The sequence below is a fragment of the Ursus americanus genome, chromosome 2 (genome assembly GCF_024610735.1).
Source record: "Ursus americanus isolate L20-20 chromosome 2, mUrsAme1.1.p, whole genome shotgun sequence".
Taxonomy (NCBI): Eukaryota; Metazoa; Chordata; class Mammalia; order Carnivora; family Ursidae; genus Ursus; species Ursus americanus.
Genome location: NC_142128.1, coordinates 44,485,318 through 44,510,775, shown reverse-complemented (window position 1 = coordinate 44,510,775; position 25,458 = coordinate 44,485,318). Strand labels below are relative to the sequence as shown.

General features: G+C 41.8%; 1 protein-coding gene across 1 annotated transcript; it reads right to left on the bottom strand.

Moving 5' to 3' along the window:
• Positions 1-18,449: 18,449 nt before the first annotated feature.
• Positions 18,450-19,382, bottom strand: LOC148110568 (olfactory receptor 10J1-like). The gene has a single exon (XM_087866341.1). It carries the CDS (start codon positions 19,380-19,382, stop codon positions 18,450-18,452), a length of 933 nt encoding a protein of 310 aa, XP_087722467.1.
• Between the last annotated feature and the right edge of the window lie 6,076 nt (positions 19,383-25,458).

Sequence of the window (25,458 nt, the reverse complement as noted above, 5' to 3'; positions counted from 1 at the left end):
CAGATTTTTAATACTCTGGATGCCACCCTCTTGTCCTTAAGATGTTACAGGAGTATTTGCTACCATTTGGTGGCTTGTTGTTTTCATTTTCTTTACGGTGCTTTTTGTTGAACGGAATTATTGTAATGTAGTCGAATGTATCGTTCTTGTCTTTCATAGTTAGCTCTCTTTGCGTCTTCCTGGTGGTGGTACCTTCACGTTGCAATGATCTTATTTTCTTCCAAGCATATGAACGTGCTGTTCATATTAAAATCCGTTGACTTTTGTATATGTGGTAAGATAGATGTCTAAATGCATCTTTCGTTTTTTACACGGATGTGTGTGAAGAGCTGCCTTCCTCCACTGGCCTACAATTCTGTCTGCCGTATCTCACAATTGTGCACACACATGGGTTAGTTTAGGGACCCTCTCTTCTGCTCCCCTGGTCTGTTTGACTCCCTGTGACAAGATTACACTGTCTTAACAGTGATAACTTTATAGTAAATCTTTGTTATCAGAGAGATCAACTCTTCCTTATTATTAAGTAGTTAGACCCTTGCTTTTCCATACAAATTTTAGGTCAGGTTTGGAACTGGATTAAATTCAAACATCATTAGGGGGATAAATTGATGATCTAGGCTATCTCTCCATATATTGAAGGGTCTTTAATCTTTTATTGGAGGTCCTTAAGATCACCACTGAGCTAGATGATTCTCTTGGAAGCACCTCCCCCCCCCCACCCGCCCCATGCAGAAGAACTGTTGTAGTCATGGTTACGGTTTATTAGTGGCAAGGTGCTGATTAGAATCAGCAAAGGGGAAAGAGTGGGGGCAAAAAGTCCAGGAGAAACTCGACTTCAGCCTCAGTGTCCTTTCCCAGTGTCGTCACAGGGACGTGTGTGAATTTCCTGGCACCAGCGTGTGCCAGTAAGTGCAAAGTGGTGTCACCCAGGGACTCTCACCTGAGCCTTGGTGTTGGGGTTTTTGTTAGGGGTCAGCCACATGGTCCTACAACACTGCATTACTGACCTCAGGTACTCAGGCTCCAGCCTTCTGGAGTAAAAATGGCTTCACCATAAATCGCATGGTTCATATATATTATCTGATCAGACAGGTATCATTTGGCTCAAGGCCTCGACCTATAAAACTTATATCGAACAGAATAATTCAGGGGCTTGGGACTCCTCTCCCAGGAGCTGGCCAAGGGCCAGTCTGAAGGATAAGCCTTCAGGAGTGTGCAGGATCTGAGCAATGCAAGCTCTCCTGAGCTAACCCTTTTCTGCATAGATGTCTTTAAAGAAAATAATTTTGTCATGTTTTTTTTTTGAAATACTTTTTAAAGACACAATTTCAGACTTAGAGAAAACTTGTAAGAATAGTACAAAAATTGCTTTACAAACCTCTTTTACCCAGATACCGATTATTTATGTTTTGTCCTGCTTGCTTCATCAGGTTTTCCTTCCTCCCTCCTCCTCTGCTTCTCTAATTTTCTTCCAGAGCACTTGAGAGTAAGTTGAGGCCACTGTCTCACTGTACCTTAAATATTTCAGCGTGTTCTTCCTAAGGGGAGTATTCTCTTACATAACCGCGGCACAGTTGAGAATCAGCGTGTGTATATAGAGATCCGTATGTAGATTAGTTAGTATCCAACGTGGGAAAACTATTGTCTAACCCACAACTCACGGTAAGGTGTCCCGGCTGACTCAATAACGTCCTTTGTAGCTAAGCTGCTTTGCAGCCTCGGGTCCCAGCCAAGATTACCCGTTGCTGTTTCTCGTCCTGTTTCTTTAGTATATTTTCATCTGAAACCGTGCTGTAGTTTTCTTTGTGTTTCTCAACTTGATACTTTTGAAAATGACAGGCCAAGTGAGTTTGTAAAACATCTCTTAGGTCGGGTTGACCTGAGGAGTGCTAGAAATTCTAGTTTTTCCCTCACATTCATCTCCAATTCTTTTTCAATTCTTTCTCTTCTGTTTTTATCCTTTGGTTTAATCTCCTTCATGATTAAATTCAGATTGAGTTTGTAACAAGAATGTCACAAAAGTGATGCCATAACATTCTCAGTGTGTGCTACTGGGAGTCCCATGATGTCAGTTTGTCCCAATGTTAGTGATGTAACCTACTGAAGCGGGAGAGTGAGGTTTTTGTCGCACAGAGTCCATGAATCTCGCAGACGAAGGAGAGTGAGCAAAGTGGTAGAGTTTTATTAAGCAAGGGTACAGAAAAGCCCTCAGGAGTGGGAGGGGTCCCGACAGCCAACGTGGGCCTCCACCGACTGTCTCATTTAGAACTGATCGGGGAGCTTGTGGCCTTATTCTTGTGACGTCTTGGTTTGAGTAAGGACTGGTGATAACATCTTTAAGGGCTTACTTCTTTGGGATCTGGTCGTTCTTTGTTGCTCACAGTGTGACTGCCATGAAAAGATCCCACCTCTGATGCCCAGTTCAGGGTGGGCTGGTTCCTTTATTTCTGGTTTCTTTATACCTCAGCATTTCTGGGATTTCTGTGAGCCTGATCCCGTGGCCACTTACCTATCTTTCCCTTCCTAGCCCCACCTGTCCCTTACTCAGTGAGACCCTTCGGATGGATATCGGTGGGTCATATACTTGGGGGATGATTGCCTTCGTGCATCTTGGTGGTTGGGTGGTGGGGGGGGCAGGGTAGAGATAAAGGAAATGTCCAAAGGAATTTTTATATGTTAAAGTACACTCACAGGGTCCTGGAGGTCAGGCTAAGATTGCCTTTGGCCCTTAGTGAAGTGTCAACATCCAGGCAGGTGAGTCCCTAGGGGAATGTCACTCTGCCTGTTTCAAGGACTTGTCAATGGGCTATAAGTAGTAAGAACACTGAGTAATTTTTTCTTCTTACTTTGTTTCCCATATCACTATAATCCCTTGTTCAAGGTGGTATCCACTAGACTTCTCTGTTGTAAAGTTAACATTTTCTCTTCTCTAGGGTGATCTGAGATTAATACCCTGATCGTCTTCACACTCATCCTAGAGTTTTAGGATCCACTGATGAGTTTCTAACTCCTCTGTCCTGCTGTAGATTGGCATTCTGCGTAAGGAAGCGATCTATTTAGATACAACCAGATTTAGATAGCCTAGGTACTATTAGATAACGGCAGATCCTATAACATTGTGATGTACAGATCATCCCAGAATTGGTCAGTGGGAACAGCTTTAGTCTGGCTGCTCTGTTCTTTAGACCTGTCTCCATTATTCATCAAGAACTGTTTTATACACCAGCCCATTCAGATGTTCCAGGCTCATCTTTCCTTCCCCGGCACTGGCCCTGGAATCAGTCATTTCTGCAGGGAGCTCTGGTACCTTTTGGTGGAGGATTATACTTAGAAACCACGATGTGGGTGCTAGGTATTCTTACTGCCATTGCTGTGTGATTACTTTTAGACTCTCGCAGTGAAAAAGCTAGAAAGTGGTGTGTGTCTCATCGTCGTCTGTGTATTACCATTATGAAATTGTGGATTTTAAGATGTAGATGTTATCTGCAATTCAAACTATCTCATGGTATACTCCGGTGTTGCCCCTTTCCATATTTATAAGTCCTGTCTACAGCACTAAAAACCTGGTTCATATTCTCAATATATTTGCACATTTGCTCATCTAATATACATAGGAAGTTGTTTCTAAATTGCTAAGCCCTGCTATGTCAAAAAGCCAACCTACTAAATAGAATTTAGGAATGTTCTAGGCATACACCTGCACATGTGTTTTTGTAATACAAATGTATTCTGTGTACTGTTATAAACTTTTTCATGTAACAATACATTTGAGATGTCTTGACAAATCAGTATGTGAAGATTTATGCATTCATTTGAACAACTGTGTATTGTAGAATGAGAATACAGCATAATTTATTTAACCTATCCTGTATCAGTGGCTAGTTAAGCTGTTTGTGGTTTTTGAGATTTTTTAGGAATATTCCAGAGAATCACTCTTCGTATAGAATTGTGCACTCCTGGGAGCTTATGTATAGGATACATTCCTGAAAGTAAAATTCCTGGTTGGTGGTATGTACATTTAAGAACGTAGTAACCATTGCTAGATTGCAGCCGGAATAGGATGTACGGATACATGTGGCGTAACTGCGAATGCTTCTTTACCCACATTTCCATCAACCATGGCCTTTGACCAGTTCTTTCAGTTTGGCAAGCTGATAGGTAAAAATGGTGTCTTCTTTTTTTCTTTGAATTTTTATTTCTGTAATTATGAATGAGGCTGAGTATCTTTTCATATGCTTATTAGTCATTTGTACTTCCTTTGCTGTGAATGGCCATTTACATATCTTGCTCATTTTTTGAATTGTATTGTCATTTTCTTGTAATGAGTTCTATAATGGAGAAATATGCCCTCCATCATACATGTTGTGGATAGCTTTCTTCCATTTATCACTTTTACTGAGTTTATGGGTTTGGAATTTTGTTTGTATTATATGTGCATTGGGGCCTTCCTAACTACAAGATTACTTTTTTAAAGTACCCATATTTTCATTTGTATCTTTTATGTTTCAATATGTGATTCATCTGGAATTTAATTGGTTGTAAGAAACGAAATTAGAAATATTTCTTAAATCAGATATACCTTTTATTATCCCCAATAACTAGGCATTGTCTCAACACCATTGAAAGGGGAGCAGAGTTTGCTATCCCAAAATGTGTGTATCTGGCATGGGGATTATTTTAAGCTGGTTATTTTTAACAGCACACACAGGTGAAGCCCTGAAAACTGAGTAGAATTGACCTTTTTTTTTTTTTTTTTTAGATTTTTTTATTTTTATTTATTCGACAGAGATAGAGACAGCCAGCGAGAGAGGGAACACAAGCAGGGGGAGTGCGAGAGGAAGAAGCAGGCTCATAGTAGAGGAGCCTGATGTGGGGCTTGATCCCAGATCGCCGGGATCACGCCCTGAGCCGAAGGCAGATGCTTAACCGCTGTGCCACCCAGGCGCCCCAGAATTGACCGTTTTGTAAGAGACATTTGCATCTATAAGGGGAATCTCCATTTGTAAGGGTGGCTCCCTCTCTGTATGGGAAGATGGGGATGACTCTGGCTGTGGAAAGTCTTACCAAATCTGCATCGTAGCCTTACCCTGGTTTACTGTGCTTTCCTCGTCACCTTCTATGATTCTCCCCTCTACCCCCCAACATGTTCCTTTGTTTTTGGCTTATATTTAAGGTAATGCGTTTATTTGGGGGGAGTTACTTAGTTTTTCTGGGTGTCTCCCATGCATGTAGGAGGTACAGGTGCTGTTAAACTTTGGTTTTCTCCTGTTAACCTGTTTTACCTCCATTTTATATCAATTATTAGACCAAAGAACCTAGAAGAGGAAAAACATTTCTACCCCTAGGTCATACATTGAATAGTGGAAACATCCTATATTGGTACCACGTGATGCTACCGTATGCACCCCCCCCCCCAGCCATTGTTCTTCTTTGGAATTTCTCCAGTTATTCTCACATTTTTAACAATGGTGTTTGTATTGGTTTCTTATTTGTATTCATAGAAATTTGAGAATAAACATCTTTAGTCTTCACAACACAGAGGCTTTCCATCCAGAGAGAGATTTAAAAAGAAACGTTTAATGTTTCATAGAGTTTTAAAATCTTCTCCATGTAGAAAATGCCCATTTCCTATTCCCCTGTATTTGCTATGTTTTGTTTCGTTTAGAAATGGGCTACTTCCATTATATTTTCTAGAGATCTATTGATTTATTGCTTATCTTTCCAGCTCATTCTCACTGGTACCCTAATCCAGATAATTTCTCGATTTATAAAGTCCTACACTCTATATCCGTGTGTGTTTCCGTCAGGCTCTCGGGCTACTGCTCCCACTGTTCTCACTTTCCTCCCTACCCTGCTGAGACTCCGTAGGCTAATTATTGCCTTGCATTTACCTTTAATTTTCTTGCTCCCGTCGTACCTGGCATAATACCAGCTTTGAGTAAACCAAATATTCCTTGCGCAGAGCACCCGTGCAGCGGAACCTCACTGGTGAAAAAGGTTGTAACCTAATTAGCATGAGTTTGCTCCTTGTGAGTCACACACAGACACACACCTGGTGTGGTTGTCACACAAAGGAAACTTTATTTGAAGCAAATAAAGAGATCTTGGGGGAATAACTTCCAAAACCATGACTACCCCCTACCCCCCAGCAAGGGTGATTGGATGGGTTCCTTTTATTTAGGGTTAAGATGAATATTTATTTATTTATTTAGATTTTGAGAGAGCCAGCACAAGGGGGGAGGGGGGAGAGGAAGAGGGAGGAGCAGACTCCCTGCTGAGCAGGGAGCCCTAGATGGGGCTCAATCCCGGGAAACTGGGATCATGACCTGAATAGAAGGCAGACGCTTAATCAGCTGAGCCACCAGGCGCCCCAGGATGAATATTAGAAAGGGGATCGTTGTCACCATACGTAGAGGTGGGCATAAGGTCACAAATGCACCTTAAGGAGCCGTGCCTCTTTGTTATGCTAACGAGGCTTATGCTCTTCCTTGAGCGGAGAGCTCAGCGTTATAGCGGGGTGAGGGTACCTGGGTCCCTCCACGGTGCATCTGCACAGGCGAGTGGGGGTTGAGCTCCGACTGGTCTGGGGCCCGCGGGCTCCTCTGCAGAGCAGTTGTTACTGCTTGAGGGGGGTTTGGTTTCCACCACAGGATGCTGTGCGCATCGGGTCTTCTGCCTGAGTGACAAGATAAGCTGGAAAGAAGAGCTTAAGGAGAATGTGCGGCAGGGGTCACTGGGTGCGTGCCAGGTGTGCAGTAAAGGTCGGGTCTTGGGGTCTTGCTGGTGACACTGATAACCAGTTGTGATATTGTGGTTTATAAGAAATATTTGGTCATTCAGGCCACCAAAATATATTTCTCGTATAAACATATTTGGTCTTCCTCCCGGCTTCCGGGCTCATCGGCTTCCGGGCTCATAGCTCCCCAAACCCTTGGAATTCTCTGAGCAGTTAGAGCAACGGGAGCATCTTCTCCTGTATCCAAGCAGCATCTGGTCTCTTGTCCTCAGGCGCCAGAGACCAAAAGCCTGAAATGAGTGTCTTGTTAATCATTCACAAGCCCCTTTCAACCACAGCTGAGTTTATGTTAATGAGGAGGCTTTTGGAAAATACCTAAGGGCGAGGCCAGCAGGCCTGAATCAAGGCCCCGGGGATCCAATCATGTGATTACAGAGTTGGAATTTTTCAGTCCCACCCCCACGACCTCCGGGAAGGGAGAGGGGCTGGGGGTTGAAACAACCGCCAGTGGCCAGTGAGTTAATCAATTGTGCCTGTGTAATGATGGGGTTCCGAGAGCTTCCAGCTTGGGGAACCAGACAGAAACTCCGTTGCTCAGGACCTTGATCTGTGTGTCTCTTCATCTGGCTGATGTCCTTTAACGTCCTTTGTAATAGATTTGTAGTTACTCTAGTGAGTAAACTGGTTTCCTGAGCTTTGAGAGCCGCTCTAGCAAATTCATCCAACCCAAGGAAGGGGTCGTGGGAACCTCTGATTTATAGCTCGTCAAGTGACAACCTGGGATTGCAAGTGGCATCTGAAGGAAGGTGGGGTTACTCTCGTAGGACCGAACGCTTCACATGTGGTGTCCGATGCTGTCCCCAGGCAGACAGGGTCAGAACGGAGTTGAATGGGAGGACACCCAGCTGGTGTTGGCAAATTGCTCAGTGGTATGGGAAGACCACCCCCAACACGAATAGAACTGGTGGCCAGAACGCCTTTCCTGGTCTCACTTAAAATTCATGACATTGAACGTAAGCAGGATAGGGGTGTTGCCGGGCAACCTGCTGCCTCTCCTACCTGCCGCAAGTGCTCTCTCCCCGTTTGGCATCTTTTCACACCTTCTCTCCTGTCTTCCAACTTCAGAGGGACTTCCTTATCCTTGCTTTCGGCAGCTGACTTTATTTTCTATTTCATTAAGAATTAAAAGCAATTAGAAGAGCCCTCGCACACTGTGTGGGCCTGTGCTCTGCTTCCAAGCCGAGCGCACCCTCCCCTGGGGAGCGTTCCATCACCCCTCGCTGGGTGCCTCTTCCTCACTCAGGGCCTCGTTACAGCCGTTCTCCCCCGTCTCGTTTGATTGATCAGATTTGTACTAGATCACTTCCATTGACAGACTTATTTGTTCTAATTCCTCTTGTGCTGAAAGAATTTAAAAAAAAACAACAAAAACCCAATTTTCTTTGATCCCACATCCTTCTCCAGCTACAGGCCCATTTATTTGCGCCCCTTCCCATGAAAACTCTTTGAAGGAGCTCCATGGTCTTTAATTTATCTCTCTGTGCTCCTAAATTCACGCTAAATAGGCCTTTTCACCATTATTCTACCAATACAGATTTTTTTTCAATGAGACTAATCGCCCCATTTTGTCAAATCTAATGGTCCGTTCTAACCCCACTTGGCATATTGGCAGCATTTGACCCAAATGAGTCATTTTTCTTTCTTGGAAACCTGTTTTCCTGTAGCTTCCAGGACATGCCCTGAGTTTTTGTATTTTTCATTTTGTTTTGTTTTTTTCTTCTGCTGCCCCTTCTCTGTCTCCCTCTCCTCAGCGTCTTGATAGGGAGCACCTCAAGATTCAGCCACAGGCCATTTCTTGTCTTTATCCTTGCGTCCTAGTGACCTCTTCCTCTGTTGAGTTTAAACTCTTTCCCAATGAAATCTCCCATCTATACTGTTTTCCAGACTGTGAAGTTATGTGTTCGACAGTCCATTATCTCCACTTGGATGTTCCCTTGGCATCTCAAATAGAAGGTGCCCCCCACTGAACTGGCCAGTTCTTCACGCAAAGGCACACCGTGTTCCAAGCTGCTATCGTCTATGACGTGGGCAACAGCAAGGTCCTGACTGGCATCTCCCTGTTTCCCTTTTGGCTCTGGGCGTTGATTTCCTATGCAGTTAGCAGCCGGAGTAAAGATTTTAACATATAAATCAAATCAAGTAATCCCTGTTTCAGATATTCCTACCATGACTGTCTATTCCTCTTAGAATACAATTCAGAGTCCAGACCATAGCTTGTAAGACCGCGATGTGACTCTTCCCTTTAGTCGTCCTGCTCATTCTGTCCAGCTGCATGGCCTGTCGCTGTTCCTCACACATGCCACGGTTAACCTTCCTCGGGCTCTTCCCGTGCTCTGATCTCAGCCCAGAGTGCTCTTCCCCTGGGTTCTCCAACGGCTCGCTCACTCCTTCACTTCATTTTTCTGCTCAGATGTCACCTCAGAAAGGCCTTTCCTGACCACGTGACCTAGAAGATCTGTTCCCTGCTGCCAGGAATGACTATCCTTTTGTCCTTTTTTGCTCTATCCTCAGATGCTTATCCCTTACCAAGATAACCTATCTTATTTACATACTTTGAAGATCATCCATGTTCTTGAGTATGAACTCGGGCAGCAGGAGCTTTGGTCACAGCTTGTTTGGTTTTATTAGTGCTTTTTGCTTTCTTCCATTTAGTATTTGCCTGGTGTACAGTTTTCCGTCCCTTATTTTCAACCTTATTATTTTGTTTCGGATAGTGATACGTACTATAAAAACCATAGAACAGCTAATGGAGAATACCATTGGTGGACATTATGGTCAATGAAGTGGTCAGGGAAGGAATCCCTGAGGACTGCTGCTCATTTCCCTTGAGGCCTGAATGATAGAGAATGAATAGAATCTGGAGAAAGAACACGCTCAACTGAAGGAATGGCAAATACAAAGATCCTAAGTGGGACTAAACCTTCCACGTTGGTAGACGCAGGAGTAGCAGGGGTTAGCAGGAAGAGTCCAGGTCCTTCCGAAAGGCTTGGGTGGCAAGGACAGGTAGGGCGTTATAGGCCACCATGAGGAAAGTGGATTTTATTCCCAGTGCAGTGGGAACCCATTGGCTAGTGTAATTAGGGGAAGGATGTCATCTGGTTTTTATTTGTAGAAGATAACTTTGCCATTATGTAGAGAATTGATTGGAAAAGGACGAGAGTAAACACGGGGAGTGCATAGTGAGAGATTGTTTCTGGATAAGAGAAGTTTCAGTGGAGATGGAAGGAAATGGGTGATAAATTCACGTTGTGTTTTGTAAGTAGAGCTGACAAAGCTTGTCAGGAGATACCAATCTAGGTGGCCCCAAAGGCTCATTTTCTCTCTCCTTTCGGTAGCAAGGAGCTGACACTGCAGTTCTAAGAAACTTTGGTGGAAGAAGAGGCAGACACCAGCTGCTGAGTTCTCGCTGCTGCCCTTCTTTCTAACAGGGATGTTTCCACCTGGGAGCTCCTGTTGGTAAACAATCACTTAGATGGTCCCTGTTTCTCCCTTTTTATAAGTATGCCATTCCCACGGTATAGCCAACACACTTATGCACAGCCAAAGCTACAGGTTAACGAGAGTTTGGAAGATTGTGTGCGCTCTTGAAGATTTTCTCCTTATAACCTTGTTTTGCTTAACACCCTGCGGTGCTAGTAGAATGTTGTCGTCTTTGCCTTCTTTTGCACAAAAATGTGCTGACAGATTCAGTACTGGGGAGGAGGGGGGAAAAGACAGGATTCAAAACAGGCTTACTGGCTTTGGGATTGAGCAGCTGGGTAGAGAAGGTACCATTTACTAGTTGGGGGAACATATACTAATTTTTCTTAGGTGTTTTGTTTGGAAAAATCCTCGACCTCCAAATGGAAGTGTCAAAAGCAGGCAGCTAGTTACACCAGCCTGGATCTGGGAAAGACCACAGCTGGAATTATAAATTTGAGACTTCCCCTTATTCTTTATAGCTGTCAGCATAAAGCAACAAGAGCCAATGTAAAGCGACCTTTTCTTTGGAAAAAGTAATAAAGGAAGTGGTCAAAACTTTCCCCTCCACGAGAGTCTCAGCTCCAGAGAATTCTAAGCTATAAAATCATATGATGTAAAGTCAGAGAAACTTTAAAGAATAAATAACCACAGGGGTCTTTAAAAAGGTGGGAAGCCTAGAAAAGAAATCCTTCAAATGATTTTATGAAGTGAACAGTATTGAAAACAAAGCCTGATTTATCACGGGTACACAGGACACACATGTGTCGGGGAGGAAGAATTTATTCCACCCTTGAAAGTTCTTCTAGCTGGACTAAGAATGAAATTGACATGAGACAGATTAACAGGAGAAAATCAAGTTTAATAGCGAATGTATGGGGAATCCACATAGACATGGAATTCCAAAGACAGCAACGTGGTACTTATGTGGGCTCAGGGGAGGGGTAGGATCTGTGGATACAAAGGGGAGCAAGACCATTAGTGGGAAGGTGAGAGTGGATGTTTGGAAAGAAAGGTGCTCTATTATGCAGATAAGTTTCTTAAGTAAAGATGAAATCTCAGTTAATAGTACTCTTCCTGGTGCTGAGATGCAGTTGAGGGGGAGGTAAAGAGCTGGTCCTGAATCTGGATTTTGATTGCCTTTAACTCAAAATAGTGTTCATGCCGAAGTAGCCCATTTTGGGTGCCTGCTGTATACATGCAGACACAAAATACAAATTTCACTAAAGTAAATAGAGAACCCAGTGCTAGATTAAAATAATAGAATACCGTGGCAAAGTGTAAGGTAATATTGCATGTGACCAATAGGAAAACTCTTGAATCCAAACCTCTTAGAGTTTAAACACTTCACCATTTACGAACTATGTGATTTTTCGGCCTGCTATTTAACTTCTAGCTGCTTCCGTTTCCCTTTCTGCCAAGTAGATATAATAGTATTCATACCTTTACGTGGGAGTAATGGTATCCACATCATAGGATTGTTTTGAAGATGAATTCATTTGATTAACATACATCCTTAGAAAAGTGCCTGACACAGAGTAAGTATTCAGCATGTTAACTATCATACCAGTAATACAAGGAGGGTTCTGAATTTTTAAATCTATTAATAAATTTAGTGAACCATATACATAGAGAAAAATTATATGCCTTTGTAGATGCTGAGAAGGATCCATGATAAACTGTAACCTCTTCTTCATTTAAAAAATCCGATTAAACAGGATTAGATGAATAATTCCTTAACATAAAAATGTATGTATCTCAACCAAAAATCCAGCATCAGACTTTATAGGGGGAATGAGAAACACTCCCATTAAATAAAATGAAACAAAACGATCACTGTAACCATTATTGTTTAACTCTGTGTATACTGAACAACATAATTACCGTGAGAGAAAGAATTAAAAGGTATAAAAACTATAAAGAAAGATGTAGAATTATAATCTTTCCCAGGTGATAGAATACTTGGAAAATAACCCAAGAGGATTCACTGAAAAATTATTACATTAAAATTATTCTATAAAGAGTCTGGGTTCAGATTTATCATTATCCTAGCTACACAGAAATAAAAGCCAATTAATAATGGAAGAAAAGCCATTTTCAATTGCAAAACTACAAGAAATGTCAAAGAATAAACTTAAGAAATGTGCAAAATTTATAGAAAAATGAATTTCTGGTACAGATAAAATGGTCCAGATTCATCTCTCCCCTTAAGTACAATCATAACCCCTGGAAATAACCCAAGAGGTAACCAACGGATAACTCTAAGAGATGGTGAGAGGAAGCTAGACCTGTTTTGGACCACAGGCCTGGAGGAACAGCACAGTGGCAGGAAATCTTAACCTCCCCCCATCTCAACATAAAGTTACTTTGGCCCCAGTGTTTCCTGACCAACAACCTGGCTCATTCCTATCCTGGATCAAACAAGCGGTGGTGAGCCTGGCACCACTAGCAAGGGGATTGATCGGAGCCCCACTAATAGTAGCTGGGGAAAGTGTATTCTCTCCCAGAAGGGCCTGTAGCTGCCCTCCCTGACCCGAAACACTAGGGCTACTGACCCCACCAACAAACCCAGTTCTGGAAGCCACTTTGACACTGTGAGCCTGATACTTCCCTCCTTCCCCCAACTTCCCTCCATTCTTCAGAGACTCGAGTTTAGGGATGGGGTGTACTAGTCGGAGAGGATCTCCATCCCCACATGAGGGGCATGTGATCCTAACAAGCACCTGCCTAGAGAAACCTCCATCCCCACAGGCTGAGACTCCCCTCCATGTCAGCAGCCCAGCTTGGGGAGACCCCCGGTAGGCAACCCCCTCAGGCAACACCAGCAGGACCATCTCAACAGCACCAAGTAAGCTGAACAAACCCAAAAGACAGATCATGTTCTGAAAATTAAATGTCCCTGGGACCACATGTAACAAAAGCAGGCCAGGCCCTGCATACCAACCCTAAACTGGGCAACCACCTGCTGTAGTAGAAGCTTTAAACAGGATCTAGAGTCTTCTGACGCAATCGGCAAAATGTTCAGGTTACAAACCAAAAGTTAACAGGAGAATAGGAAAACTTCTAGAAACATAAAAATGAAGCGTCGTACTTCTAACAAATCCGTGGGTCAAAGACAAAGTCCCGAGAATATGTAGGAAAGAATGGAAATGATTGTACGATTTATCATGCAGATGGGGCTAGCAGTGCTGTTGGGGTAATTTATGGCATGAAATGCTTACGTTAGAAAGGAGGGAACCTCTCCACTTGCTAATCTAAAGTTCCTATCTCAAGAAACTAGAGTTGGAAAATCTCAAAGCAAGCAGGAAGAAATGATAAAGAGCAGAAGTCAGTGAAATAAAAAATAGGGAAATAGAAAAAAAAATCAATATAACAAAATGGGTTTTTGAAAAATCAATAAGATTGATAAATCTCTAGAAAGACTGACAAAAGACATAAGTCACCATTATTAGTAATGGAATGAGGGTATCGCCACAGATTCTGCAGTTATTAGAAGGATAATATGGAAATACTATGACCAACTTTGTTTATAAATCCATCAACTTGAAAAGGGTCAAGTCCTCAAACTACTCAACCTCAACCAGATAATCTGGATAATCCTGTAACATTGGATAAATGAGTAGCCTTATAACTATTAAAAAATTTGTGATTTTAAAACTTCTGAGAAGGAAGTCTCCAGGCCTAGATGGTTTCCCTGGAGAATTTACCAAACTGTGAAAGAAAAATTAGCATCAAATGAACAGTCTCTTCTAGAAAACAGAGTAGGGTAGCACGCTGATCAACTCACTTTGAGTCCATAATTTATGAGGCCATTATTATCCTGGTTCCTAACCCATGTAAAGGCTGTACGAACAAAACTACAGATCGGCAGCGCTCATGAACTTAGATGCAGAAATCCTCAGCAAAATATTAGCAAACCGAATCCAGCAATGTATAGAGAGCATTACACATCGTGACCAATTGGATTTATTTCAGGAATGTAAAGTTAGACCAATAGTCACAAGTCAGGCAATGGTATCCACTATATTAACAGACTAAAGAAGAAAGGTCATGTAATTATATCAACTGACACGGAGAAACGCTTGGTGAAATCCAGCACTCATGACAAAAATTCTTTGCAAATTAAAAATAGAGGAAAGTTACCTCAAGTTCATGAAGAGCGTGTCCAAAAAACCTATAGAAATCATCTTCCTTAATGGTAAAAGACTGAACGCTCCCTTCCCTTTGCCCCCCCCCCCCAAAAATCAGGAACAAGGCAAAAATCTGCTCCCACCACTCTTATTGATGAGAGTAATGGAAGTTCGAGTCAGTGCGATATGGCAGGAGGAAGAAAAGGCACACAGATCAGAAAGGAAGAAATAAAACTGATCCCAGTTAGTAGAGGACGTAATTGTCTATCTAGAGACACCGGATTCCTAGAACTAGTGACTTAAAGTCATAACATACAAGATCAACACATGAAAATCCTATTTCTGTAAACTAACACTGAGCATGTGGAAACCAAAATTAAAAGCACGATATCATTTACAGTTTCTCTAAAGAAACATGAAATGCTTAGGTATGGAATGTAAGATTTGCATGCTGAAAATTACAAAATGCTGATTAATCAAAGAAGATTAAACGGAGAGACCTATTGTGTTCATGGATTAGAAGACTGCACATCGTAAAGATGTCAGTTCTCCTTAATTTGATCTATAAATTTGATGCAATTCCTATGAAATCCCAGCAAGGTTTTCTGTAGACCTAGAGAAGCCTATTCTAAAATTGGTACGGAAATACACAGGACTCAGAATAACTAAAACAATTCTGACGAAGAAAAAAGTGAGAAGGCTCAGTGGACTCAATACTGAGGCTTGCTGTGTAGCTGCGTTCATCAGGGGGGTGTGGGATTGGAGCAGTAGACAGATCACTGGACCAGAAAGGAACCCAGAGACGGATCCACAGAGATCTGCTCAACGGACTTTTGACGAATGTGCAAATTCAGTTCAATGGAGGATGATCTCCTTTAAAGGAGATAGGGCTGGAGTAATTGGCTATCTGAAAGTAAAAATTAAACTTTGACCTAAACGTCACAGTTTCAACAGACTAACTCAAAATAGATCACTTAAAGGTAAAACATTAAACTATGGAACTTTTAGAAAACGATTATAGGAAAATGTAAAAGTTCCTGATTCAAAAGGAGACGTGAGCCAATGGAAAAATAACACTGTTTTGGAATACAGAGATTCAAGATCATTAAAGATGTCAATTTTCCATAAATTCTAAATGCAGTTAGATTCTAGTAAAATAGTACCGGAGTGTGGTTTGCTTATAACTGTTTGTGTTGAGAATGCCCTGTGTGTTTTTTTTGGGTGGGGGTGAGGGTTGTAAATTGAACACGCTGCGACTAAAATTTATGTGAAATATTTAAACAAGCAAAACATCCCCCAAAATTTCTAAAGAATAATAGCAGATAACTAGCTCGAGCAAATGAAACATTAAATCCATGATAATTAATGTTGATATGTAGAATAAATATATATATATGCAACAGAATAAAAATTCTACATTGTTTTCACATTCCACGTTCCTCATTGTTTCATAGGACTTTCATTTGCCCCAGGGTAAACCTAAAAGAACCCAGAAAAAAAAAAGTCCATTGAATTTCAAAAAGATTTTTTAAAACTCATAACTAAAACATTTGTCTTAAAAACTGAAATGGTTTTTAACTTTAGTAAACTTTTCCAGAGAAGAAAGCCTCTTTTGGCATACAAATAATTTTGAATATCAAAAGCTTAAGGACTGAGGTAGTTTATATGCGAAATGTATGATGCAAATTGTAGAGTTAGAAAGAATTCAGGTTATTCTGCCAAAAACAAAAGCATCCAGCTTTGTAGAGTCGGCAATATTAGAATTAGCTGGATATGAGGGAAAGCCCGGTCTTGCACCTGCCAGCTAAGCCCTGCTGTGGGGTAGAAGGGTGAAGTATCTGATGAAAGCAGAAAGGGTGTGCTCTCACTTCACAGAGAAACCTCTTAGAGAAAGTTGGAATCCGGGTGGGGCAGACCTGAGCGAGTGATGCATCAGGGTGGGTGGCATGGTGACACCCCCCGGAGTCCTATTCATTACACAGTCAGGGGTGCAGCTGAATGAGAAGTGGCTGAGGGTAAGCAGTGGCCCTAGAAAAGTCACGAGGAAGATGAGGTGCAGGGCCCGCATTGGTTAAAGAGCATGACCACACCAGAGTCCTCTCGATGGATGCCACGCAAGATGGCTTCTGGGGGTCATGTATCTCCACAGAATCCAACATGAGGCAGTTGGAACCTACCATGAACCAGGTAGGTTCCTTCTCTGTGCCAAGAGAACTAGAAGACTTTTTTTTTTTTTAAGATTTTATTTATCTGTCAGAGAGAAAGAGTGCACAAGCAGGGGGAGCAGCAGGCAGAGGGAGTGGCAGGCTTCCCGCTGAGGAAGGAACCTGATGTGGGACTCGATCCCAGGACCCTGGGATCATAACCTGAGCCAAAGGCAGATGCTTAACCAACTGAGCCACCCATGCATCCCTGGAAGACTTGACCAGAACTTGATTGGTTCACCCCAAGGAGAATGGGGAAGAAGGGGGAGGAGCAGGACCTTGAATTTAATTATGGTTATTCATAAAGTGGCCTATTCGCTAAATTGCCCCAGTTTGCATGGAAAGGACCAGGTGACTTCCTCCATCCATCAGACCAGGAGCTCAGAATGACAACATGATTTAAATTGTAGAACCTTCTGAAAGGTTTTTATGTATCTGCATTCTTAGCCTATAAAATTCATAATCACTGTACACATTTTGATATGTCTGCATATCAAGAATATTCCGCAATGAGAATACCGTGTACTCACCTATCGATTATCTTTTTACAAACAGTTCAGTATAGTAACTTTGATTTGCTCAGCAATTACAACGGCTTATCATCATGATGTTATTCAAGACCTATTTTGTCTCACAAATTGAGTCTAAAGTTCACCCTGATTCATTTTTGTATTTTTGAGGTGAGGAATGGTAAATAGTCTTTTATTATTCCATTTCTAACTTAGTTGCTTTAACCTCATGGAAGTTTTCATGTCGAAAATCCTCTACTGTTGATTTTTTTTTTTAGCTTTTCAGGAGGAATATTACCGCATTCTTCAGAAAGGAATTTTTTTGGCCTTTTTTCATATTTTCACCGACCTCTTTCCTTGCATTTGTGACTTGGCTTAGGAAGGGCAGGAGAAGACCCAATCCAAAGGACCTTTCCCGAATTCTTGCCCCACCCACTGCCCCCCTGTCCTTCTGCCTTCTCCTACGCTCCTCTCACCGGAAGCTCCCATTTGGATCCGCCTCTGATTTCTTTCTTTGTCAATTTCACAGGGTTCTTTTTAGCAATCTGCTCCCCAAGCCGTCTGTCTGCTCTTCCTCAGAGCCCACTGGTCATCCTGTCAGTGGGAGAGCCATTGCTTTCAGCCCCACAAGGACTCCTTTGTGTGGCTTATATTCAACTTGAAGAAGCAAAGGATCAGACCGGGTCTGTGCGCTCTGGTCACGTGGCCAGAGCTCCACGGCTGTCGCGTGTGGCTAGGAGTCCTCTGTACTTAACTCCCCTTCTCCTCCACCCCAGTTTTTTCCTTTGTCGCCCCACATGTAACAGGAAACTTGCAGGGGGCTGCTAGAAAATCTTCTCTCTAGAAGAATTTTAGCTCATCCCAAACCCATTTCCTAACCGATATCTCTATTTCTGCTTTGCTTATCTTATTAAAACACAAGGCGATTAGTTTTTGGCATAGTATCGTTTCTAGTAACCACTTGTTCAAACATCCAACTTGTGTTGAAAGAAGATTCGGTCATGTATGCCTTTAATGTGGTTTGTACTTGAGCAAAGTGGACTGGTCACTTTAAATTTAAGCTTGAGATGAACAGTAGCTCACACTCTGACCCTGTAATTATTTCCTGGAATAGGGCCAGGTGTCTGTTTCCAAGTCTGCAGGGTGACTTATGTTTTTATTATGTTAAAGAGGTTGAGGAAGTGAGAATCAATTATCAGAAGCTGGCCCCCAGAGTCGCTTCATTTCTGCTCTGGCCCTGGTGGTGACGTAGGGGATTTCACCAATCACTTGAAACCCTGGCTCTATAACTTTACCTGTAGGCTTCCATCTGGAAAACATGCATGACTGTTTATGGGGTAAAGATTTCATCTCAGGGAAGGGATTTCCTACCCACCAGTCTCCTCAGAGCATCCTGGACTTCTTTGTTTCTCAAACTATACACCACAGGGTTCAGTAAAGGTGTTATAACTGTGTAGGTCACTGAGATTAACAGATCCTGATCCCTGGTGTCCTCGGACTTGGGCTTGAGGTAGGCAATGGAGGCACAGCCGTAGTGGACAATGACCACCGTGAGGTGGGAGGCGCAGGTGGTGAAGGCCTTCTTCCGGCCCTCCGCCGAGGCGATCTTGAGGATGGTGGAGATGATGAGGATGTAGGAGATGAAGAGGAAGGTGGAAGGGGCTGTGAGGGCCAACAGGGTGATAATTAAGGTCAGGATATCATTGATGATTGGAGCAGCACAGGCCAGGTCCAGCACAGGTCGAACATCACAGAAGAAATGCTCAATCAGTGAGTTGCAAAATGGCAGTCCAAAAATGGCCACAGCCTGAATCAGAGAGAGCACGAACCCTGAGGCACAGACCGAGGATGCCAGGATGGCACAGACCCTCCAGTTCATGATGATTGAGTAACGAAGTGGGTTGCAGATGGCCACGTAGCGATCAAACCCCATTACCGCTAGCAGGAAGCAGTTGGTGATGGCAAAGCCAAGGAAGAAAAAGAGCTGAGTCCCACAGCCCACCAGGGAGATGGATTGGCTCAGACCTACGAGGCCTGAAAGCATGCGTGGGATAATGACCAGGGAGTAGAAAGTCTCCGATGTGGAAAGAACACTTAGAAAGAAGTACATGGGGGTGTGGAGGTGGTGGTCAATATGGATAATAGTCACAATGATGACATTGCCAGCCAGAGTTAGGACGTACACGATCAGAAACACAGTGAAGAGTGTGAGTTGATGCTCATGGAAGTTGGAAAAACCTTGGAAAACAAAGTGTCTCACTTCTGTGTGGTTGACTGTCTTCATCAAGGATCTCAAATCAGAAAGGAAAAGAGAAGGTCAACACCATCCCTTCACACCAGAGACCACCCTGTTCCCTGGTGAGCACACCGTCAAGAGCAAAGATTCCGTATCACAAAGACCTGGTTCAAAACCTCAATCAACCACCTTTTCCAGAGACATGGTAGACTCGGTCCTAGAACTGATGTAAAGATACTGAAAATGCGAGCAACATTATTGGGAAGTTTGAGGTAAAGCATTCTTTTCAAGGACACCCGACCCTACGTATGGCTCATGAAATTGGTCTCAAAAATTTCCTAAAACCAGATTTTCCTAAAATGTTGCCCACATTCTCAGGCCACAGTGTGATTAAGTTAGAAACTACCACCAAAAACTTGAAAAATGGGAAATGTTTGAAAATCTAACCTATGGTTCAAAGAGGAGCTTATAATGGAAATTAGAAACTCTTTGAACTGAGCAGTAACAGAAGCATCATGTTGCATGACGTGTACCATGCATTCAGATCATTACTGGAAGGAAGTTTATCACCGGAAATGCCTGTTTTCTAAAACTGAAAATTAGAATCCATTCTAAGAAGTTATAAAAACAACATAAAGTAGAAGGAAAAAAAATAATGAAACAGATGTGAATGATAAAATATAGAAGATCCATAAAGGTAAAGTTTACAAACTTAGGTAAAGTCATGAAAATCTGACCAAGAAAAACAAGACATAAACTCGATTACAAATTAATGAAGGGACAGACAGGGACAGACAAGTTAGAGAAGCTTCCGATCAGAAAGATGAAAAGTAACATTATGAACAACTTTACCTCAATAGGGTTTTCAAGTACGAAATGGATACATTTCTAGAAAAAAAATTACTTATCAATATTGAATCAAAAAGTAGAAAACCTGAAAACTATTTTAAGACATAAAGACAGTAGTGAAAAATCTACAAATAAATCTCTAGGCCAAGAGAAATTTACCAATACGTGCTATAAAACATTCAAGGATAAGTCGATTTCAATGTGATACAAATTTCTATTTTAGGTAATAAAGAGGAAATTCTCTCACCTCATTTGACGAAGCTGGAATTATCTTGACAACAAATTTAACAGGTCAATCTCACAGATCTAGAGGTAAAATTCTTGAGCATATGTCATCAAACCTCATCCAAAAATGTGTAAAATGGGTACACGACCAAGTTGGTTTTATTTCAGGATGTGAAATTTGTTATACATTAAAACAATCCAATTATTTATTTCCTCCAATAAACTGTTAAAAGGGAAAAAGTCATATGATTATTTCAATAGCTACCCCAAAAAAGCATTTTTAAAATTCAGTGTCTACTTATAAGAATCCTTAATAAACTAAGAATAAAAGATTTTCTTTAAGCTGGTAAAGCATGTGTACAGCAATTCTGCAGCCAACGTATACTTAGTGGTGAGATACTGAAGGATTCTCTTTAAGATTAGGAACAAGATAAGGGTGACGGCTTTATCCACTTCTCTGCAACATTGCACTGAATATTCTGGCCAATCCAGTAAGCCAGGAGAAAGAAATTAAAGATATAAGGATTGAGAAGGAAGAAATTCTCTATAGATGATGTGATTGTGTACGTAGAAAATCCAAATTAAACTGCTGATAGATTATTAACATTGAGTTTCGCTGGATTTCTGGTACAAAATTTAGGTATAAAAATCTATCAAATTTCTGTACTTCAACAAACTGATAGCAAAATAAATTTAAAAGGACTATCATGCACAATAGCTTAAAAATATAAAGTACCTAGGAATACAGATCTTTCTGAAGAAAATCACAAAACTTTAATGAAGGACACCAAAGACTGAAGAAATGGAGCAACAGACCCAGCTTATAAGTTGGAAGATCTGAGATTGTGAAGATTCCAATTAATCAAAAAATATGAATTCCTAGATATATGATTTGTGAATTCCAGACAGTTCAGTCAGAATCTCCAATGGATTGTTTTTGGTTGGTTGGTTGCTAGATTGATAACTGATACTAAAATTTATATGAAAGTACAAAGATCTGAGAGAAGCCAGAACACTCCTGAGGAAACACAGGGAGAGAAGATTTGCCCTTCAGACATCAGTACTTATTATTAGGGTATAGTAATTAAGAAGGTGTGGTGTTGGCCCAGAGAGAGTCACACCAATGGGAGGAAACAGAGTTCTGAAACATGGGGACTCTTCACACCAGAGCTGGCATCGTAGGCTGGTGGGAAGCACAGAGTACTCAATTAATGATGAAATAACTGGTTATCTGTATGGGGAAAAAGGGAAATCAGATTGTACCATAAAGACAGTAGCTTCAAGTGTATTAAAAACCTAAGAAGAAACAAAACACTTTATGAATGTTTAGAAGATAATATATGAGAATATTTATAAAGCTTGGGGTAGTAAAAAAACACAGAATATTCTGGTACCTAATAACTTCCAGTTTTCAAAACAAATTCCAAAAAGAGGCTGGAACAAGTGAAGATATTTACAACAAAAACAACAGGTAAAACACTAGTATCTAGGAAATTTAGAGCTTTAAACATGAAAAAAAAGATCAGCTTAATATAATGATAGATTTTAAAAATGTGTAGGAATTGCATATTAGGGAAGCACAGATGGCATGTGAACAGATTTTAGCATCATTAGTAGCCGGGGGGAAATAAGACCACAGACCACAATTTCACACCCATCAGACTGCGAAAAATCAAAGCTCTCACAGATAAAGAGCAGGGGAAGCTCCCGAGGAGAGTAAATTGATAGGATCATTTTGGAAAACAGTTTGACATTACCTGTTCAAGCTGAAAACACAGGTCCTATGAGCCAGTGATTCCACCATTAGAATTTAATGCAGAACAACTACAGAGACACACAAAGTTAAAACAGCTTTGTTTATAATGGGGGAAGGGAGCGCCGAAATGAACCAAATGTTCTTCAAAAGCAGAAAGGATAAATTGAAGTAAACTCACAATACATTATAGAGCATGGAATGAATTAATTATAGAGCGGCGGTGGGCAAACTACGGACCACGGGCCGGCAGTCTGTTTTGTAAATAAAGCTTTACTGGGACACAGTCCCACCCACTTGTGTACGTGTGGATTGCGTTCACACTGCGACAGTGACGCTGGGTAGTCCAACAGACTGGAAGACCCGCAAAACTAATGTGTTTACCACCTGGTCCTTTACTGGAAAAGTCTACGGACTCCTGTTAAAGATCGCTAAGGCACGCATTACGTTTTTACACTTGAACTTGCATGAACCTCAAAATCATAACGTTGTGTAATAGAAGCCAGTCAGATGTGTGTGTATTCCATTTACTTAATGTGCAAAAGAAGGTAGGGCTAGTCATATAGTATTTAGGGATAATCTGGTTTTTTTAAATGTGCAAGTACTTTAACCTAAAATTCATGATCGTGACTATTTGGTGAGAAATGGAAGCATTTGAACGGAACACCTACGAGGCTTCTAGATTTATAGTGATCTTCTGTTTCTTAGCCTGGGCAGAGGGTAGTCAGGTGTTTGTTTTGTTATTTTTCTTAAAATGTACGTTTGTTTTAGAAACTCTTTAATGCATACCCTATTTTACAATAAAAAAAACTTAACATTATACATCAAGAACATTGCTATTATTAAGGGGCCCCTGGGTGGCACAGCGGTTAAGCATCTGCCTTCGGTTCAGGGTGTGATCCCGGAGTTATGGGATCGAGCCCCACATCAGGCTCTTCTGCTATGAGCCTGCTTCTTCCTCTCCCACTCCCCCTGCTTGTGTTCCCTCTCTCGCTGGCTGTCTCTATCTGTGTCAAATAAATAAATAAAATCTTAAAAAAAAAACATTGCTATTAATAAATGGGAGAAATACTACAAAACAGTAAGGATCATATGAACCCAATATTGTAAAGAAAGTAAAGATCTATATCCATGTATTTGTGAACATGTCTGTATACAAAAAAGACTAAGAATTTATAAATGGGGGCACTTGGGTGGTTCAGTCAGTTAAGTGTTTGCCTTCAGCTCAGGTCATGATCTCAGGGTCCTGGGATTGAGCCCCATGTTGGGCTCCCTGCTCAGCGGGGAGTCTGTCCCTCTGCCTCTCCCCCCTCTCGTGTGTGCGCACACGTGCGGTCCCTCACATAAATACATAAAAATCTTGAAAAAAGAAAGTATATAAATGAATATGTGACATTTGTAAACAGAAACTAATACAATATTTTTTAAACTTTTCGTGTAGCTTTTAAGTGATGCATATGAAAATTATGTAATTCAATGGAAAATAAGTTACAAAACAGGATGTGATATATACAAAATTACCTCAATTACATGACAATGTGCATAGTAAAAAGCTGAAGGGAAGTCATCTAAATGTTAGTAGTGCATGATTCTGCATGGTAAAATTATGGGTGAATTTTTGCTGTCTCCTGAATTTTCCAGTGTCCAGGATAAATATATATTATGCAGTGGGATGGAGGAGAGCCTCAGTTTCTTTTAAGCGTCCCTTGGGGTCGTTCTCCTCACCATCTTTGCATCGAGGCATCTCTCCCATGTTGGTTCTCTCAGCCTCTCTCATTCTTACATGATAACACTTGTCACATTCAATTGAAATGATTTATAATCTGACTTTTCAACTAGGTTGTACCTTTTTTTGATGACAGTTCATACTGAGTCGTTTCTGCATCCCCAGAATTTAGCTCAATTTCTGCCGTATGTCAAGCCTTTGATCACAGTGTCAATGGAACTGATAAGTGAAGAAAAACTCTGGAGGTACTTCCGGTCTGATGGAGGAGCCCCACAGCCGTGCTGGATGCATCCAGCAGTACTAACATGGACAGGTGGAAACAGAGCAAGGTACTGAAGGATTTCCGAGCTGGAGGGGGAGAGAGGCGGAGGACATGGGCTCTCCCGTCAGGGGCATTTCAGACACATGGAGCTTGTGAAGCACTCAAGCAAAAGACAGAAATGTGGCAGCCAGGCAGACAGGAAGGGATAGAGTCTGCAGGCTCAGTAAGTGGCAAAGTTGAGAGACTTCCAGAGAAAAAAGATGTGAAGGAACAAGAGGAAAACGTGGATGGATGAGCTAAATATTGGCGAACCATCACCATCAACATAGACCATTAATCTTGGGTTAGTTTTCCATTCCTCAATTGGACTTTTGGTGGATAGCTCTTAAAAAAGATTGTAGAAATTTATATGAGTTTTCTTTTAAGTTTTACAGCTTCCTTTAGTCTTCGAAGTCATAATACATCTCAGAAGTAGTAGAGGGGGAACTTAATCCCAAAAGGATAAAGGACGCCTGATAACACGCATTTAGTTCGTGCAAAGATAACCTGGGGGCGCAGCTCTCCTTGCCCTGTACCGGGTCCATTGCTCTTAAGAGCCCTTCATACTGGAGGAGAACCTTTCTGTCCCAGCTGGGCTACTGATACGTGTAACACTGACACAAGGAAGTGGGTGAGCCTTCTTTAGGGAGACATTAAAAATCAGAATAAATCGCTATATTTTGTTCTGAGTTTTCGATGTCTCTGTGAAAGAATACGGACTTGGTCAGTATTAGCCAGTTTCCTTTTAGTTCCTAATGTAGCTACTAATGCCTGGAGGGGGGGGGGTGGGGCTCAGAGGGATTGGTGCTCCCTCTCTCTCTCCTGCTGCAAGGACAGCGTCTCCCTAGAGTCCCCACCTCCAGCCCAGTTCACATCCCCGTCTCTTCCTCTCACAAACACAGACACACAGATTCTGCCAAGTGCATTTTTCTGGAAGGTGTGATCTGGATGCCCCCATGTTACACTGCTACATGAGAGCAGGGCAAAGAACCTGACCCAGGGTTAAGCATTAAAAGTAAAGGGAGTCAAGGCCGTGTATAGACTCAGAGGCTGATAGAAAGTTGTCTGAGGTCATTAGAAACCAAAATGTAGAAACTAACATTTGTTTAAAATACATACCAGTCTGTTTCTTTCTTTAGGGAGGGACTGTGCGTGTGCAAGAGAAAAAGAGAAGGGGAGGGTGGCAGAGGGGCAGAGGGAGAGTGAGATAATCTCAAGCAGACTCCATGCCCAGTGCGGAGCTCAGTGCCAGACTTGCTGTCACGACCCT